Source organism: Phocoena phocoena, chromosome 1, assembly GCF_963924675.1.
Source record: "Phocoena phocoena chromosome 1, mPhoPho1.1, whole genome shotgun sequence".
In the NCBI taxonomy this organism is placed as follows: Eukaryota; Metazoa; Chordata; class Mammalia; order Artiodactyla; family Phocoenidae; genus Phocoena; species Phocoena phocoena.
The window spans coordinates 111,765,448-111,783,855 of record NC_089219.1 but is presented as its reverse complement, the minus strand read 5'-3'; the positions used below and the strand labels follow the sequence as shown (position 1 = coordinate 111,783,855).

At 55.9% G+C, this 18,408-nt stretch overlaps 2 protein-coding genes across 3 annotated transcripts; both read left to right on the top strand.

The window, feature by feature from the left end:
- Nucleotides 1-2,356: 2,356 nt before the first annotated feature.
- SLC39A1 (solute carrier family 39 member 1) lies at nucleotides 2,357-6,446 on the top strand. 2 transcript variants are annotated; one of them, XM_065876796.1, is made up of 4 exons: nucleotides 2,357-2,430; nucleotides 3,155-3,373; nucleotides 3,533-3,663; nucleotides 4,802-6,446. In XM_065876796.1, the coding sequence occupies exons 2-4, from the start codon at nucleotides 3,187-3,189 to the stop codon at nucleotides 5,456-5,458; spliced, it is 975 nt and encodes a 324-aa protein (XP_065732868.1). In that variant the 5' UTR covers nucleotides 2,357-2,430; nucleotides 3,155-3,186; the 3' UTR covers nucleotides 5,459-6,446. The 2 variants fall into 2 exon arrangements, with proteins under 2 accessions (XP_065732868.1, XP_065732875.1); XM_065876803.1 differs by lacking the exons at nucleotides 2,357-2,430; nucleotides 3,533-3,663 and having other exon boundaries at nucleotides 3,187-3,373.
- Nucleotides 6,447-7,035: 589 nt separating this feature from the next.
- On the top strand, nucleotides 7,036-16,579 carry CRTC2 (CREB regulated transcription coactivator 2). Its single transcript, XM_065881348.1, has 14 exons — nucleotides 7,036-7,231; nucleotides 9,975-10,076; nucleotides 10,152-10,268; nucleotides 10,831-10,892; nucleotides 11,508-11,576; nucleotides 11,747-11,850; nucleotides 11,951-11,980; nucleotides 12,152-12,216; nucleotides 12,318-12,367; nucleotides 12,498-12,742; nucleotides 13,105-13,511; nucleotides 14,827-15,096; nucleotides 15,614-15,800; nucleotides 15,932-16,579. The coding sequence occupies exons 1-14, from the start codon at nucleotides 7,079-7,081 to the stop codon at nucleotides 16,150-16,152; spliced, it is 2,082 nt and encodes a 693-aa protein (XP_065737420.1). The 5' UTR covers nucleotides 7,036-7,078; the 3' UTR covers nucleotides 16,153-16,579.
- Nucleotides 16,580-18,408: the final 1,829 nt, after the last annotated feature.

Below are 18,408 nucleotides of genomic sequence, written 5' to 3'. Positions count from 1 at the left end.
GGAAGATATACAGTCGTCCCTGCTTATCCGTGGGGGATAGGTTCCAAGATCCCCCTCGGACACCAAAGTCCCAAATGTTCAAGTCCCTTAAGTAAAATGATGTAGTACAGGCAGCCCTCTGTATTCGCGGTAGCAGTTCCGCATCTGTGAATAGGGAGGGCTGACTGCTCTCAGCCTCTGTTAGAACTGGATGGAACCTCTGGCATCATCTGCTAGTCTAACTTCCCTCTTCCACCTGATTTATCAAGCTCCTGAGAGGGAAAATGACTTGCCTAAGATCACACATCAAATTAAGGTAGAGCTGGGACTAGAACCCAAGTGTCCTGACTCCCAGTCCATGATTCCTTGTTAATTTACTAATTAACAGTAATCTTGAAAGCATAATTTGTGACAGACAAACCAGTGCATGCATATTATTCCCTTGAATAATCTGGAGTTTTCCCTAATAGTAATTTTTATCTTTTTTATTTTAAAATATTTATTTTGGCTGAGCTGGGTCATAGTTGCGGCACATGGGATCTTTGCTGGGTCATGTGGGCTTATAGTTGTGGCATGTGGGCTTCTTAGTTGTGATATACGGACTTTTCTTTAAAATTAATAATTTATTTTTGGCTGTGTTGGGTCTTCGTTTCTGTGCGAGGGCTTTCTCTAGTTGCAGTGAGCGGGGGCTACTCTTCATCGCGGTGTGCGGGCCTCTCAGTCGCGGCCTCTCTTGTTGCGGAGTACAAGCTCCAGACGCACAGGCTCAGTAGTTGTGGCTCACAGGCCTAGTTGCTCCGCGGCACGTGGGATCTTCCCAGACCAGGGCTCGAACCCATGTCCCCTGCATTGGCAGGCAGATTCTCAACCACTGCGCCACCAGGGAAGCCCCGGACTTTTTTTTTTTACTTTGTGTTGGGCCTTAGTTGTGGCAGGCGGGATCTTTTGTTGTGGCGCATGGGCTTCTCTAGTTGCAGCGTGTGGGCTCTAGAGCGTGTCGGCTCAGTAGTTGTGGCACGTGGGCTTAGTTGCCCCGCAGCATGTGGGATCTTAGTTCCCCAACCAGGGATCGAACCTGGGCCCCCTGTATTGGGAATGTGGAGTCTTACCCACTGGACCACCAGGGAAGTCCCAGTAATTTTGATCTTTTAATGAAGAGCTTGGAACAGCAACGATACTTTCATTAAGTGACAGGACACCAATACCACATTTCACTTACATCCTGATCTTAGAATCCTGTATGATTCTTTTCTCCTAGACCCCCTCCACCAAGAAGTCCTGATATTCCCTTTTCTTAAGGAAGTTGCTGGCCTGCATTTCCAGAGCCTTCTCAGAGGCATCACCATGTCCCTTCTTTAGGTGAGGCCTTTTCACATTTGCAAAAAAAAAAATAGACTGACCTCCCTTCATTTTCCTCCTTTGCACCCTACCCTCCCATGAAACTAGAAGAGGATTCGGATAGCACAGTGATGTGGGCCAAGAGTATCCAGGCTAAGGAAGCAGTGAAGGTCCAGAGTCGAAAATACCTTGGTTCATTCAAAGAACAGAAAACAGAAAGGAGGCCCACAGGGCTGGAGGGAGAGAAGTTGGAGAGTTCCAGATGAGATTGGAGAGAACCCTGGCCAGATGCCTCGAGGCACGGTAAGGGTGATAAGCTGGAGTGTGCCGAGAGAAGCTCCTCACTGAGTGGGGTTTCAGCAACCTCTGAGAAGGGTCCCACCACTTTTTTACCCACTTGCAGGCAGAAGGCTGCAGAGAAGTCAGCTCCGGTCACTGGTAGTTCAAGAAGGGTTGATTTTCAAGAAATACTCTCACTTTGCTATTCCCCTTTTCCAATTCTTCCTTGTCCTTTTTCTTCCTTGTGGGTGCTGGCGAGGTAGTCAAGCAAGAAAGTCAGTCCAGAGAAGGGAATGCTTTCCCTTTGGTGCCCAGGTGCCCAGAAGGGGATCTTAGAATCTTCTAAGAGAGATAAGAAGACTTCGGTCCAAGACCAGGCAGATATCCTCAGAGATGTGGGAGGCGGAAGACTTGGGAATGCGGGGGTTGGGTATGGCGCACCAGCCTTGACCGCGGGGTTTCTAGCTTCCTCTTTTAGAATCTTCAAAGGATCGGAAGCCTTCGTTGACCGGCCACGATCACCGGTCAGACCTCCACCACAGCGTCCCAGGCCCTCAGCCCCTCAGGCCCTCAGCCCCTAGGTGCTCTCCGAATTCCTTTCCCTTGCCCCGCCCCGGTTGTCTTGGGCTCAGCCGGGCTCTGGCTGCTGGTCTCTGATTGCTCCTAGATCACGTCACTCCCAGTCTGGCCCCGCCCTCTGGGCACTGTCATTGGCCACTGGGGGGGGTCGGTACGCCGCGGCTGCGGGGGGAGGGGTAAACGATGGGTAGGGGGCGGGAATTCCCGACTGGAGGCCGGAACAGAGCGGGTGCCTTGTAGTGAGACCCTCGAGAGGTGAGTGCGGGATCCCAGAGAGCGGGATCTGGGTCGGCCGCCCAGGCTTCTCGGGGCCTACGAGCCGGAGTCCGGGCTCTCACGTTCTTCTTCAGCTTCCCTGCACGCTGGCGGCCTCAGACCCCGCCTCCCGGAGCCCGGACTTCCAGACACCGCCCTCAGTTGTTGGGTCAGCCCGTCCCGGGACCCCAGACGCCTAGGGCCCCTCTTTGGTCGTTTGGCCCGACATCCCAGCCTGTGGCCTGAAACGGTCGCTCTCTGCTCTCGGGGGGATGGCGCTGGGGAAATGGGAGCGGGAGAGCACCCCAGCTCTCCCTGTTCAGGTGGTCCACGAAGCTACCCATGACATCTCTCCCTGAACCCTCTTCGCTTCATCCATTCCTTCCTGGAAAGGAAGCTTGACCTCTCCTTTGCTTAGAGGACCCCAGCTCTCTAGTTTTCTGGGAGCTCCGCGTGAAAGGGTAATGAGATATCCACACAGTCCTCATGCCTCAGTTTCCCCCTTGCTAGGTCCCTGAATGAGTCACTTGAAAAAGTCACTTGAAAGGGATAAAGTCTGAGGGGAAAGAGGGATATTCCCAGTACAGGAGTGGATGAGTCACACTGGGATAGGGAAGGTCAGAGTGGCTGGGGTGAGGGAGCTGCGTTCTGCTGACCAGGCTTCCCCTTTCCTTGGCCCCATATTTCCCTTGTGACCACTCCCCCACTCACCCTGTCTTCCTAGGTCTGAGAGTCATTGGAGCTACCACAGCCACCATGGGGCCCTGGGGAGAGCCAGAGCTCCTGGTGTGGCGCCCCGAGGCAGCAGCCTCGGCGCCCCCAGTGCCCAAGGGACTGGAGGTGAAGTTGGGGGCCCTGGTGCTGTTGCTGGTGCTCACTCTCATCTGCAGTCTAGTGCCCATCTGCGTGCTGCGCCGGCCCGGCGCCAGCCCTGAAGCCTCAGGTAAGCCTCTCCTTTTCCCTGCTGCCATGGACGCTTGGAGGAGGGAAGGCTCTGAGGCTAACGAAGGTGACCTAAGAGGGGACGGCAAGAGTGACTATTGCTTAGGTTGGGTAGTGGGGCTCATTTGCTCATTCCCTTCTATGCTCCACTCCTGCCCAGCCTCCCGCCAAAAAGCCCTGAGTCTTGTAAGCTGCTTTGCCGGTGGTGTCTTTCTGGCCACATGTCTCCTGGACCTGCTGCCTGACTACCTGGCTGCCATAGATGAGGCCCTGGCGGCCCTTCATGTGACGGTGAGCCCCGGTCATCTGCATGTGACCCTGTGTATGTGGTGTTCAATCACATACCTCTAGGGGCGGTGGTTTGTATGGATCTGTCCATGTGTCACTCCACGACTGTATGGAAGGCTCTTGGCTTGTGACCCCATGAGCTGTGATTTTTAGTCATAGAGCATGACTCTTTCTATAGGTTCTCACCTCCTCAGTCCCTATGTGACCCCTACGTGCCCTTTGTGACAGTGTGAGGAACCCTATTACCAGGTGTGTGACCTATCTGTAAGGTTTCTCTAGTTTCAGCCTCCAGGAAATTAATAGCCCTCCAAGAATCATCTTCACCCTTCACCCTTTCCTGAAGGGCTGGAGATAGAGGTCCCTACAGGCCTGGGACAGGTAGGAGGCAATTTCCAGGGACCCGGTGTTGCTGACTAAAAGGCTACATAACTCAAGGAAGTAGGAATATGGGGAAGATTAAGTCCAAGGCATAGGACAGTCGTATTGGAAAAACTGAGACAGTTGGAGGAAGTGAGGAAGTAACACTGAATGTAACTGTTTGTCTGTGACTGAGTGACTTGTGTCTCTGTGTGACTGTGTGTAAGCCTGATTGCCCCATGACAGTATGTGGCTCTGTGTGTGAGCATTTGGGAAAGTGGGCCAATGTGTGGCCTACATGTGACACTTTGTGTCCATCTACCTCAGTGACTTTCAGCTGGGGGTGGTTTTGCCCACCCCTGTCATCCTCCCACCCTCACCCCCCACCTCCCTAGAAAACATTCGATAATGTCTGGAGACTTTTTGGTTGTCCCAACTCAGGGAGGGAGGGCTTGCTAACTGGCATCTAATGGGTATAGGCTAGGGATGCTGCTAAACATCCTACAGTGCACAGGACAGCCCTCTACATCAAAGAATTATCCAATCCAAAATGTTAATAGTACTAAAGTTGAGAAACCATGATCTACATGTAACACTGGGAGTGACACCATAATCTGTACGGTGTCTGTGGCACCAAGTGACTATATTTTTGTGTAACTGAGAGTGGCTCTGTGTGTGGGAACCCAGGTCTGTGTAACTGGGACTCCACTAAACTCTGCATCTGACTCTTCCTCCCCATTCTTGGCCTGTCTCCTGAAGTCCACACTGTCCCCTTTGCCCACAGCTCCAGTTCCCCCTACAAGAGTTCATCCTGGCCATGGGCTTCTTCCTGGTCCTGGTGATGGAGCAGATCACAATGGCTTACAAGGAACAGTCGGGGCCACCACCTCGAGAGGAGATGAGGGCTTTGCTGGGAACAGCGAATGGTGGGCTGCAGCACTGGAATGACAGACCAGAGGTCCCACAGGCAGGTGGAGCCCCGGCAGCCCCCTCAGCCCTGCGTGCCTGTGTACTGGTCTTCTCCCTGGCCCTGCATTCAGTGTTTGAGGGACTGGCAGTGGGGCTGCAGCGAGACCGGGCTCGGGCCATGGAGTTGTGCCTGGCTTTGCTGCTCCACAAGGGTATCCTGGCAGTCAGCTTATCCCTGCGGCTGCTGCAGAGCCACCTGCGAGCACAGGTGGTGGCTGGCTGTGGGATCCTCTTCTCATGCATGACACCCCTGGGCATTGGACTGGGTGCAGCTCTGGCAGAGTCAGCAGGGCCACTGCACCAGCTGGCTCAGTCTGTGCTGGAGGGCATGGCGGCTGGCACCTTTCTCTATATCACCTTCCTGGAAATCCTGCCCCAGGAGCTGGCCACTTCTGAGCAGAGAATCCTCAAGGTCATTCTGCTCCTAGGAGGCTTTGCCCTGCTCACTGGCCTGCTCTTTATCCAAGTCTAGGGGGCTCCAAGATACGCACGGGAGGTTGGGTATCACGTGCCCTTGACCTTCCTCCCCCTCTCCCAGTGTGTGGGGAATAGGAAGGAGTGGGGAAGGGAGGTACTGAGGACCAAAGAGTTCTCTGGGAGGTAAGGATGGAGCCTTTGGCACTATTTGGCCAATGAGAGGGAAGTGGGCAGACAAGAGCCTGGCCCCCAGGACCAAGGGACAAAAGATGGTCAAGTCACTAGAGACATGATCAAGGGACATTAGTATTGGGGAAGACACTGAGTGCTGGTATCAGGGATCAGACACTACATATAGGGACAAGCTGATAGTTGGGAGGCCGGAGGTGGGTACCCAGCTGCTGTGGGATAGAGGTATAGAGAGGGCATAGGCCCAGAGTCAGCAGTCCTGTTGGTTCTAGCCCATTTCAGCCCTCTGTCACTTGGAGTGGACCCCTCCAACTTTTCTTAGCTCCTACTTTCATATCTATCTTCCTCTTCCCTTCTCCCAGGGGACTAGTGCCAAATGGCATCTTCCTGCCAGTTTTGGTACCTTCTCTGGCTTCTCCAGCCCTGGTCACTCCTGTATTTTTAAAGTGCCAAATAAATCCCCTCCCACTTTCTCAAAGCACAAGTGATGGCACTGAGCCCTGCCCAGCACCTCAGTGGAAGGGGTCTGCTTGCTCTTTGTTTTGGTCCCAGATTGTGGGGTGGGACAGAAATGTTTGCTGAGGTGGGGTGGGGGGCAGGTTGGCAGAGCTACCGTCCCCCACTACTGCTGTACCCTAGGAATACTGAAAAAGGACATGGTGCCCCGTGCCTAGATGATAAACACTGAGATGCCAAAACTTTTTTATACCAGAGGATCCCAAGGGGGAAGGGGAAGGCTCGCCCCCAGGGTTATTTTTTGGGGCGGGAGGGCTGTGCATAGGGCCATATATTCTAGAATCTATTTTACTAACTGACCTGTTTTGGGACATGTTACCCAAATAAAACAAGTTTCTGCACATCTGTACGGTATCTGATTCATTTGTCTTGGGAAAGGGGTGGGCACATGGCAAGTCTGAGAGGGCCTGACTCCCATATGTTTAGGGCTGTTTGAATATCTCTGATCTCACTGTTTACATTCAGGCCCCTCTAGTTCCCTTCCCTGGAGATGACCGAATTTTTCCTCTTGTCTCTTCCTGCTTCCTTCCCTGTCTCCACCCCTTCCCTGTCTCCACCTCTTCCCTTTCCTCCCTTTTCCTTTCCTCTCTTTAATCCCTCGCCCCTTCGCGTTTGTAGGCTCGGGACCAATGCAGAACTACTCTTCCCAGTTTGCCCCGCGCAGGGAGGAGCCGAGAGGGAGGAGCAAAGTCCCCAGTTCCCGGAGTCAACAGGGCAGCTGGGAAATGGTGTCCGTTTCCTCTCCCGTATTGCGTGACTGCGGCTGCGAAGGAGTCACGTAAACAAACTATAATTCCCGGCGGTCCCCGCGCGCAGCAGGTCAGGGCTAGGCTGGGGCCGGGTTCGCGGTGCTTGCTGAGGCGGCGGCGGCGGCGGCGGCGGCGGCTACGGCTGGAAGAGCCGGGCCGGGGCCCGCGGCGCAGGCCGTGGCTTGTATTGGGAGGGTGGCGGGGAGGGACGGGGGAGGAAGATGGCGACGTCGGGGGCGAACGGGCCCGGCTCGGCCACGGCCTCAGCTTCCAATCCGCGCAAGTTTAGTGAGAAGATCGCGCTGCAGAAGCAGCGTCAGGCCGAGGAGACGGCGGCCTTCGAGGAGGTGATGATGGACATCGGCTCCACCCGGGTGAGGGGCCGCGCCGGCAAGCGGGAGCGGAGCAGAGCACTTCTCGAACGGGGAGCCGAGAGGCGGGGCGGGGGCGGGAGCCGCAGCGAAAGAGGCGGAACGCGGCCGGGGTAGCGGGCGCCTCAGTCTGGGAGGCACGGGTGGAGGGCCGGGGGGCAGGAAGACGGGTTTTGCGGGAGGAGATCGAAACTCCAGATAGGCTGGAGGGTTTGGGAACGAATGGGAACTGAGAAAGTGAGGCAGGAGTGGACAGAGAGAGGAGATGGTCCCCGAAGCCCGGCGGAGGTAGGAGGTGGGTGGTCCTTGTGCATCTCTGATTGAGTTCTCTCAGGGACTCTGCTGAAGCATCTTCTATGTTGGGTTATGGGGTTGGGGGATGGCCTGCTTGCCCTAGTCTGGCTCTTCTCAGTTGGTGATCTCCTCTCATCTGGTCCCTCTGCCCTGTTGTGCTACTCTTGGCAGTTAGTATCTCCGGGAAAGGGCCCCTTGAGTGGTTTGAACGGCAGCGCTGGGTATAGTGGGGCAGGAAGTCCCCTCCTGCGTCCCGTCCTTTTGCTTCCTTTTTCAAATACTTCTTGTGGTTTCCTGACGTGAATGAAGGTGAGGTCCATTGCTCACAGGCTGGTGGTATTTTGCCCTGGCCGCCTTGGAGGAGAGAGAAGGCTTTGGATCTTGAAAGGGGGTAACCAGTTGGCTATAGGTTATGTGGAACCTGATGGTTAGCTGAACTTTCTAGAGAGATGACTGTTTTGTGGGTCAGTTATGGGGTGCCTTGGAGGGTCTTCTGTGTGTAGGGAATATTCATTCCTGGGAAGTTCCAGAAAGAAGGAATCCTGGCAGCGTTGCTTCTGAAGCTCCCTGATCTTGGTTTCTTGCTTCCCAGGGCTGGATGTCAGAGAGAGAGAGGGGTGGGAGTTTGCCCAGCTGGTATGCAGTCCTAATTTAGGGACATATTATTCTCAAAACAGCAGGTGAGGATATTGCAGTGATCCCTTATGGCAGGGAGCTAGAAGGAATTTAAGGGGTGATGGATGGCCGAACATAAATACCACATTTCAAAGTTCTTTCTGCTCGTCTGACTGCCTTTGATTGAACCTGCCTATGACTGTAACTCCGGTTGTATTTTTGTGTGTGTCTCCCTTGACTCTGTTAGTCTTTTTTGTGTTTTTTACTCTTTTGAGTCTCTAGAGACCATGTGTCCTAGTTTTTGGGAGTCAGAACAGAGAAAGTTAGGTGGGGAAGCAAATCGTGTGTGTGTGTGTGTGTGTGTGTGTGTGTGTGTGTGTGTGTGTGCATAACCCCCTCTAACTGCCGTGAGGACCATGATCTAACTGTGGACTGTCCCCCCTTTAGAAGCTTTTGATCAAAGTGGGGACAGAGGCAGGAAGGTGGGCCAGAGGCTGACCTCCATCTGACAACAGAGGAATGGTGGGATCTTAGGGCACCTTTCTTTATAGAGAGGTGGTGCCTTGGTCTGTCAAAAGGTCCCCTCCACTCACCTTGCCCCTGTTGGGTAACTTTTCTTCTGCACATAAAAAAATCTAGTGGGCATACATGTCCAGGGCCTGGGGACCCAAGAGTCTAAAGCTAGGGATTAGAGACCTGGAGCTCAGCCTGTTATCTGGCCAGCTGGGAGGTCTCATTTGAGGCAGATGTGGCCTTTGGGGCCTATACTCCTGGAAGCTGGGGTTATCATGTATATTAGTAGCAGTCTTGAAGTGGCCCAAAGGTCAGCATAGTGCCCGCTAAACTCACTGGACTGACCTCTTGGAACAGAAAGTCAATTCTGTTGTTGGCCTATGCACAACGGTGTGACCCCTGGAAGCTCTTAGAATCTTAACCACTCATCAGCTGCCCTGAGTCTCCTTATTTGGCTGGGGTGGCAGTAGCTGAGTCTTAGAAGTAGGTGCTCACCTCTCACAGAGGGATATGAGACCTTTAGGCAGACTAAATCCATGCCAGGCTGAGGGTTGTGGTGTCTTACTCCGGTGCCAGACGTATCTCCTCAAAGTGAGGATGAGGCCAAGGAGACAGCTCTGGACCAGGCTGGAGTGGGCTACTGCTTTTCTCACCCCCATTCTCCAGGCTCCCCTACCAATTCAGGGGCTTTAGGACTATGTAGAAGAATGCTTCTTTGTTTTGGCACTGTTTTTCCAGTTAGAAGAGCCATCATTCCTTAGTTGTTCTAGTTTGGGAGGTACAGGCTCTGTGTAGCCTTCCTGAGACTGGGCAAATGGCAGAGCCCAGGAGCTTGTGCCTGCCCTCCAGAGTGAGGAGGAAAGGGGCTGGCAGCTATGGCTCTATGGCATCCACCTGTGGCCCTTCCCTTGTCTTCCAGTTAGTCCTGGACACATCTGGAAGGGAAAGCAGAGGTGCCTAATAGGCACCCTTCCCCAGGAGTTAACCCATGTGACTAGCCTAGGGGCTCCTGGCAACCTGTCAGGGACTCTGTTTAGACTGATGCCGACTAGGACAGGCCCTGAGCAGAGTATCAGGCTCCACCTGGCAGGGTGATGCCAGGCATTAGTGATAGCATTGATGGGGGCAGCCTGAGGAAGAGCTAGGGCAGATTGTTTGCACCAGGTCTCAGTGGACCTTCTCCCCAGTACTGGCTTTTCTTCTGGCAGATCTCTTAAAAGCAGCAGCAATAGTAGCATGTCCTGGAGACAGGGATGGCAAGGATGGCCACAGGAACAGTGCTCAGGACCCTCCCTGACATTCCCATTTGTCCTCCATGTCTCAGTTACAGGCCCAAAAACTGCGACTGGCGTACACAAGGAGCTCCCATTATGGTGGCTCTCTGCCCAACGTGAACCAGATTGGCTGTGGCCTGGCTGAGTTCCAGGTGAGTGGACACCAGCTGGGGGAGCACAGGCTCTCACGCACCTCCCTCTGTTGACTTGCCTGTCTCTTTTGGCAGAGCCCCCTCCACTCCCCTTTGGATTCATCCCGGAGCACTCGGCACCACGGGCTGGTGGAACGGGTGCAGCGAGATCCGCGAAGAATGGTGTCCCCACTTCGCCGCTACCCCCGCCACATATCCTTCACTGAGGGGCTGCGGAGTCTGGAGGGCAGTGGGGTGGGGTTCCTCGGAAACTCATGGTAGGAAAAGGGACCTGAAGTGTTGTCCAGTGCCATCCGGCGGGAGCTCTCCTTTACCCAGGTTCCCTGAAAAGTGACATTTGGTGCGTGTTTCAGCACTGGCTGCTGTGACAGGGAGCTGCGCCTCCTGAGACTGTGTCCTCCATCTCTGACCGTCCTCACTTCAGCTTGCTCTTGGCTGCTAGAGGCAGGGCTCCCTGATATGTCTCATGCTACAGGGATTTTTGCTTCCCTCCTGCTCACATTTCTGTTCATAGCTTTCAGTCTCAGAGACCTCCACAGACCTGTCTCCCCCAAACCCTGCCTAGATATTCACCTATATTTTCCAGCTCCTTTTTCTCTTCCATTCTTTGCCCCTATTGTTGCCCCTTGTAGAGGAGAAGAAAGGTGTTTGTTTCCTGAAACAACTCGTCTGCTGCCTTCTGTTATTTTTCTCTCATCTGGTCTCTCTCCTGTCCACCCCCTCCTCACTTTTTCCCTTAACTGGTGCTTTTCACATTGACAGCTCTCCCTATAGTCCTGCCTACTTATCTCCTCCCCCGGAGTCCAGCTGGCGGAGGTCAGTGTCCAGGGCGGGCAGGATCTCCTGCCCACTCTCTGACTTGTCTCTGGCGGGAGCTGGGGTTGGGTTTGGGCCTGCTGGGCCAGGCTTTCAGCAGTACCTCCTCCGGTAATGGCAGGTCTGGGAGGGGTGGGGGTAGGTGGAGTAGGTGGGTCAGAGTCCAGTCTTGGCCATGTTGACACGTGTGGCCAAGCCTCCCAGCCCAGCCAGAGCAGGACTAATGGCAGCTGGGGTGTGTGTGGGGGGAGGGGAGAATGGTAGGGTGGCAGGTGAAAATGGCTGCCTCCTGTCAAGAGTGGGTGCCAGGTTCTGGCATTCAGATTTCTGAACCCTTCCCCTGTCCATCTCATCCCTAAGACTTACACCCAGCACAGTTGCCGGGCTCCAAGATTCCTATTCAGCTTGTCCTGGCCGAGAGGAGTTATTTCCAGATCTCCTAGGTTGTTTGGGGAGAGGGTTCACGGATCACAGATATCAGCAGAACCAGAAAGAAAGAGGCATGATGATCCTGGGTGCCCAGCCCTCTTGGCTGCCCCACAGTTTCCAACCCCCATGCCTGCCCTCTGGTCCATTGCTAGCCTTCCTCCTCATCACTTTGTTTTTCCATCCCAGGACAATGCCCTGGGGCAATTTCTCTGCAGAGAAGGGGCAGTTGTTTCGACTACCATCTGCACTTAACAGGTGATGGCCCTTGCCTTCTTTAGGCCACATCTCTTCTTATCTGTAGTTTCTGGGGCCCTGCTCTCTCACCCCACCCTGTCCCAGCCCAGCTAGTGTTTTCCCCTACTGAGCAGGGCATGAGGACCAGGAAGACTGTCACAGGTGGCAGCTCATCTCTTTTCCCCCAACAGGACAAGCTCTGACTCTGCCCTTCACACAAGTGTGATGAACCCCAGCCCTCAGGACACTTATCCAGGCCCTGCACCCCCCAGCGTACTGCCCAGCCGCCGTGGAGGTAAGTGGCCATGTCCCAGGGGAGGGAGTAGCCGTGGAGCTTTTGTTTGAAGCAGGTAGGCAAGTGGGCACTGCAGCCAGCTCCGCCGTATCCTTTGCAGGTTTTCTGGATGGCGAAATGGACTCCAAAGGTATGTGTTCCTCACCGCATTTGATATGTGCGGGTACTGAATGCCAGAGAATCTCTGGGCTGGTGTTGGGAGCTTTGTTCAGGGCCAGGGGGTGGGAGCCCTTCCACTTGCGTCTGCTTCCTGTCCTGCCTTCTTCTTCAACCCTCTCATCACCAGTCTTTCTCTTTCAAGTCCCTGCTATTGAGGAGAACTTGCCAGATGACAAGCATTTGCTGAAACCATGGGATGCTAAGAAGGTAGGCGTGGCCCACTGTCCCTCTTCTTTCCATGGGACGGGTCTTCAGGGTCCTCCACTGAGCTCTGTCCTCATTTGCCACCTTCTTCCTTCTTTCCTCAGCTGTCCTCATCTTCCTCCCGACCTCGGTCCTGTGAAGTCCCTGGAATTAAGTACGTATCTCTCTGAGGTCAGCTGAGCGGGTGGAGGAGGGAAGCAAAGGGAAATGTGGAGGGCTGATGTCTGCCCTTCCCTGACCACTGCCCCCCATCCCCATTTACATCTTTTCCTCTCCTTCCCCAGCATCTTTCCATCTCCTGACCAGCCTGCCACTGTGCCTGTCCTCCCACCTGCCATGAACACGGGAGGCTCTCTACCTGACCTCACCAACCTGCACTTTCCCCCACCGCTGCCCACCCCCCTGGACCCAGAGGAGACAGTCTACCCCAGCCTGAGTGGGGGCAACAGTACCTCCAATTTGACCCACACCATGACCCACCTGGGCATCAGCGGGGGCCTGGGCCTGGGCCCAGGCTATGATGCACCAGGTGAGTGGCTATCTTGGCTGTGTGTCTCTGGGGTGCTGTCTAGCTGGAGGGACGAAGGGGTGGGAGGCTCGAGCACCTTGGGATTCTTCTGTGACTGCCCACACCAGCCCTTCACCTGTGTACCCCAGGATTCCCTCACAGCAGTTTTCTGCCAGTGAGAACTGGTAGCTGTGGCTTTTCCTAGAAAGAAGATGGAGAGCAACCCCCAAGCGGGCAATGCCATCCTGACTGTCAGGGACAGAGTAGGGAGGACATTGTGTTGCCACTTCCATAGTCTGGCCACTGCTACCCATTCTGGGCAGAAAGGGGCCCAGTTCCCATCAGTAATGTTGGCATCTCTGGTTTTTTGTCTGTGCCTACAGGACTTCATTCACCTCTCAGCCACCCATCCTTGCAGTCTTCCCTAAGCAATCCCAACCTCCAGGCTTCCCTGAGCAGTCCTCAGCCCCAGCTCCAGGGCTCCCACAGTCACCCCTCACTGCCTGCCTCCTCCTTGGCCCGCCATGCACTGTCCACCACCTCCCTGGGTCACCCCTCACTCAGCGCCCCTGCCCTCTCCTCCTCCTCTTCCTCCTCTTCTGCTTCATCTCCGGTGCTGGGTGCCCCCCCTTACCCAGCTTCTACCCCTGGGGCCTCTCCCCGCCACCGCCGTGTGCCCCTCAGTCCCCTGAGTTTGCCCGCGGGCCCAGCCGACGCCAGAAGGTCCCAACAGCAACTGCCCAAACAGTTTTCGCCAACAATGTCACCCACCTTGTCTTCCATCACTCAGGTATGCGTGGCTGCCTTCCCTACATGTCTGTCTCCCTTCCCTTCCTTCTCCTGCCAAGTTCTCTCCCTCCCACCCTGCTTTCCTCAAATACCTCTTCTTCTTAACTCCTGTACTCCTGCTGTCATCCATCCCCTTGCATTCCTCTGTCCTCTGCCTGCCCCACTCTTATCCACCTTGTTTCCTCTTGGCTTAAGAATGCAAACCCTAGGGTTAAGTTTTCTGATTTCAAATCCTGGCCCCACCTCTTACTAGCAGTCTCCTTGGACAGTTATTTAACTTCTTTGAGCCTCAGCATCCTCATCTGTAAAACCAGGACAGCAATGTAAGAATCAAAGGAAATCACATACGGAAAGTACACAGCACCATGCCTAGCCCAGGTGCATGCTTGACAAATGATAGCTTGTCCTTTCCCTTTTCTCTCTTTTTTGTTCCTATCCTTCTTTCCTTGTCTGTCTTTTTTCTCCTGCGTCCATCCTGTCCCATCCGCTCTCCCATCTCCTCTCCTTCTTTCATAGATTTCACAGAGTCAGAGACTGTCAGAGGATGGAGCCCAGTCCCTTCATCTTACAGATGAGGAGGCTGGGGCCCAGAAGGGAAGTGACTTGTCCAAGTTTACACAGCATGTTAGGGAAGAGTTGGGACCATTACTAAAAATTCTTGGTTTAGGGTTTTTTCCTCAGTGTTAACATTCTTAGCTCTTCCCTCCCTCCCTATACTTCTACCCTTTTCTGTTCTCTCTGCTCCTCTTCTTTCACCCTAATGCTCTTCTTCCCCTCTCCTCTCCCCTACTTTCCCTTTCTTCCTCTGTTGTTCTTCCCTGGAATGTGTGTTCTATGTTCCATCTTTATGCAGGTCCCCTTTTCTGTAGGAAAGACTGAGGTCAGGCCAGCAAGGGCTCTCTGGGAACTTGGACTAAAAGCCTAGCTTCCCTCCTTTCTCCCTCCTTCCTCTCACAGTCCCTCTGGCCTCTTCAAGCCTTTAGAACAGCCATTCTCAAGGTCACTGTTGTGTGATCAGTCCCTTGTGAGGTGTGTCACAAGTAGTTGATTACTAACAGTAGTTAAAGTACCAAGGTTTAGGAATAGTTGACTCCTGGAGTAGATTCAAAATTATCCTTGTGTTAACCTCTCTCAGTCACTTTCATCCTGAGATGCATTTTTGAGAGTAGTTGCACCCCAGCAATGCCCAATGGAACGCTTTTGGGTTTGTGTTGACAATGGCCGCAGCTTAAAAGGGTGGGAAGCCCTGACAAAGAGCTCCTCTCAGGGGGCACATTGAGGGGTAAGCTTCCCCCTTTCTCCTTGCTTTTCTTCAGGGCGTCGCCCTGGACACCAGTAAGCTGCCCAGTGACCAGCGGCTGCCTCCATACCCGTACAGTCCCCCAAGTTTGGTTCTGCCCACCCAGCCACCCACCCCAAAGCCTCTGCAGCAGCCAGGGCTGCCCTCTCAGGCCTGCTCAGTGCAGCCCTCCGGTGGACAGCCCCCAGGCAGGCAGCTGCACTATGGGACACTGTACCCACCCAGCCCCAGTGGGCATGGGCAACAGTCTTACCACCGGCCGATGAGTGACTTCAGCCTGGGGAACGTGAGTACCCGGGTCCCTAGCTCAGAAGCAGGGGAGGGGCTGGGAGTGGGCCAAAAGAGCCTGAGCGGTATCGAGGGGGGCATTTTGAACTGGGAGATCTAGGTGGGGGAGAGCCTTCTTACCTGCCCCCAGGTAACACAGTACCGCCAACTTGGGGCTCCTCTCTTCCTGCATTTGACCCCGACTCCTGCCCCTCTCCCCCAGCTACCTCCGTGCAGCTTGCTCTTTGATGACTACTGCTTTGACCCGTTGTCTTCCTGGCACGCGCATGCTCTGTCCCAGTAGGTACGGTGCCCACACCTACTTTGGGCCCCGTGCTCACTTCTGTCGCTGTGCTTGTGGCCATCTCCCGCTGTCTCTGCTTTTGTTCCCATGGTGGAGGTGGGAAGCGGGGTGGGGTAGGGGGAGGTGTATGAATCACTGGGCAAAGAGGATATGTTAGCAGAGCTAGGCAAAGGCAGGCAGGACCACCCTGTTCTGAAGCCTACTTTCTCAAAGCCTGTCTGTGTGTCCATAGCTGGAGCAGTTCAGCATGGAGAACCCATCAACCAGCCTGGCGCTGGATCCCCCTGGCTTTTCCGAAGGGCCTGGATTTTTAGGCGGTGAGGGGCCAGTGAGTGGCCCCCAGGACCCCCATGCCCTCAATCACCAGAACTTAACCCACTGTTCCCGCCATGGCTCAGGGCCTAACATCATCCTCACAGGTAAGAGGTGTGGGTGGTGATGGGGGATGGAAGCAGGGCGTGATACATTTGGTGGCACAGCAGGAGACTGAGGGGTTCTTGGGAGAGTTCGCAAGACGTGGGGTCCTCACTCATCTCTTCTGCCCACACAGGAGACCCTTCCCCCGGTTTCTCTAAGGAGATTTCAGTGGCCCTGGCTGGAGTGCCTGGTTTTGAGGTGTCAGCAGCTGGGCTGGAGCTGGGGCTGGGGCTGGAGGAGGAGCTGCGCATGGAGCCTCTGGGCCTGGAGGGGCTCAACATGCTGAGCGACCCCTGTGCCCTGCTGCCTGACCCTGCTGTGGAGGACTCATTCCGCAGTGACCGGCTGCAGTGAGGGCACCTCATCGACATCCCTCTTCTCGGCCCTGTCCCCCATCACTGTCCCTTTCCTCCCTTCCCCCTGGCCAGTAGAGACTTCACTCTCTGCCCCCAGATCCTCTTTCTAACATGAACGGAGGATCCCAAGAATGAGAAAAGGCAAGGGGTTTGTCCAGGTGGCCCCTGAATTCTGCACAAGGGATGGGGCTTGGGGGAGCTCAAGGGAGGGCCTAAAGCACTTGTAACTTTGAACCGTCTGTCTGGAGGTCAGAGCCTGTTGGAAAGCAGGGGGTAGAGGGGAGCCCTGGAGGCAGGGCTTGTCCGGATGCCTAGGGGTGGGCAGTGCCAGCCCCTCCTCACCACTCTTCCCCTTGCAATGGAGGAGAGAGCCAGAGTGGATATTATTTTTTATTAAATATATTATGTTAATAAAAAAATCATATCAAATCCTTGGTGTCGTTGGCTACTGTTTGGGATGCAGGTCAGGATCGAGGGAGTTCTTGGGGCACGGGCCCTCTCATCTGTCTAGGGCCTTGCTGCAGCATCAGGGGACAGGGGCTGTAACTGGCCAGACAAGTTACTGCTCTTTCTCAACCCTGAGGGCCTGGCAGTGAGTCAGGAGATGAAGAGGTGACTGCTGGCTGAGCTCTCGGCTCTGGATTTTTCTGGTAGAATGATCCCAGTTTTCCTGGGGGTAGCTGGCCTCAGTGCTAAGGCTCCTAAGGAGAGAGGATTTAAAAACTACTGACGCCAGGTAGGTCTCAGGTTGGCTCCCTCTTCTTTATGGCCCTTTAAGCCCAGAGGACCTGGAAGTTAGCTGTGACACCTGGCCAGCCTCTGACCCCATGCTCCTAGGTCTCATTCCTGCCCCCTCACAATGCATGAATTCACTTCACCCTCCCCACTCTTCTCCACTCATTCATTCAGATGCTTGAGTGCTAACCTGTTCTGAAGAGGTGTCCTCTTTCTGGCTTGGGTTGCTAGCCCTCCGACCATCTGAGCTTCTGCCCTCTATTCTCTCCCCCCACGCAGCACAGAAGAGTAGTGCCCCTTCTCCATTACCCCCACCTCTTCTGCTCTCCCACACCCTACAGTCCTGGCCTTGCTTCCTCTTTCCAAAGCTTGTCATTTTCAGAAAAGAGAACTCAGAGCTTCTGGCTTAGGCTGGAAGGGAATGCGGTGTGCCCTAAACCTGGAAGTAGGGGCAGCCACCTGGGTCTCCGCAAACTAGGCTTTCAGGGCCTTCACCCAGGCAGGAAAGCCACATCTGAGAAGGACCGAGGGTGGGACGGGAGCGCGCCCCAGACTTAAGGGGTCAGTGTCCTGCGGCAATGGTTGGTTGGTGAGAAGCCGCCTGGGTGCAAGGGGCCCTCCCAGCCGCCAGGGGTCGCGCTACAGGCGGTCGGGCGCTGGGCAGGCGCTGCCAGGGTCACGGCCGCCGGCCCGGGAGGTTGGGGGTTGGGGGGAGCCGCGGCGCCCGCGGTCCGGGAGGGGGGAGGGGGGGTGGGGGGAGCAGAGAAAGCGGGGCGCGCGGAGGAGCACCCGGCCCCCAGCGCAGCGGGAGCCGGAAGGGCCGTGCGGCGCGAGCGAGCGGCGCGGCAGCACAGTCCCCGCGTGGCGCAGCGCAGCGGGGACGCTGGGATCGCCCGGATCTCCCCCCACGGCGCCCCGCGCCCCGGCGCCCTCGGCCGCTTCTTCTTCCTTCACTCGTCGCCCCGGCGGGAGCGGCGCCCGAGTCGGGTGCGACATGTCCGGGGCCGGGTAGCCGCGCCGCCCGCCGGCCAGCCAACCCGCCTTCCGAGCCACCCGCCCGCGGGCCGGCCGGCGGGGGAGTCGCGGGGCAGGCAGGTAGGGGCTGGACCGGGCGGGGCGGCGGGCGGGGAAGGAAGGGAGGGAGCGCCGGCGGGGCGGGGGCTCTCCCCCAGCTGTTCTCCGGCGCTGCACATCTGGTTCCGGTTCCTCTCTCCTGGGGAAGTGAAAGTGGAGGGGAGGGCGCAGCCCGGAGTTAGCTAGCAGTGCCCCGGCGCCCTGCACCCCTCCTGCGCCCGCGGGTCCTAGAGCTCGAGCACCCCTCCCTTCGCTCGGGTCACGCGGCGGCCGGCGCTGCTGCCGTCACGTCTCCGGCCGCCTGCGCGCCCGCTCCTCTCTGCCCTCCTGCTCCTTCCTCAGCCTCCTCCCGCTCGGCGCGCCCTCTGCCCCAACGCGAACTTCCCGCCGCCCGGCTTGTGGGCGTTGCGACCCGGAGTGGCGCCCCTGCCCCTTGCGTTCCCCA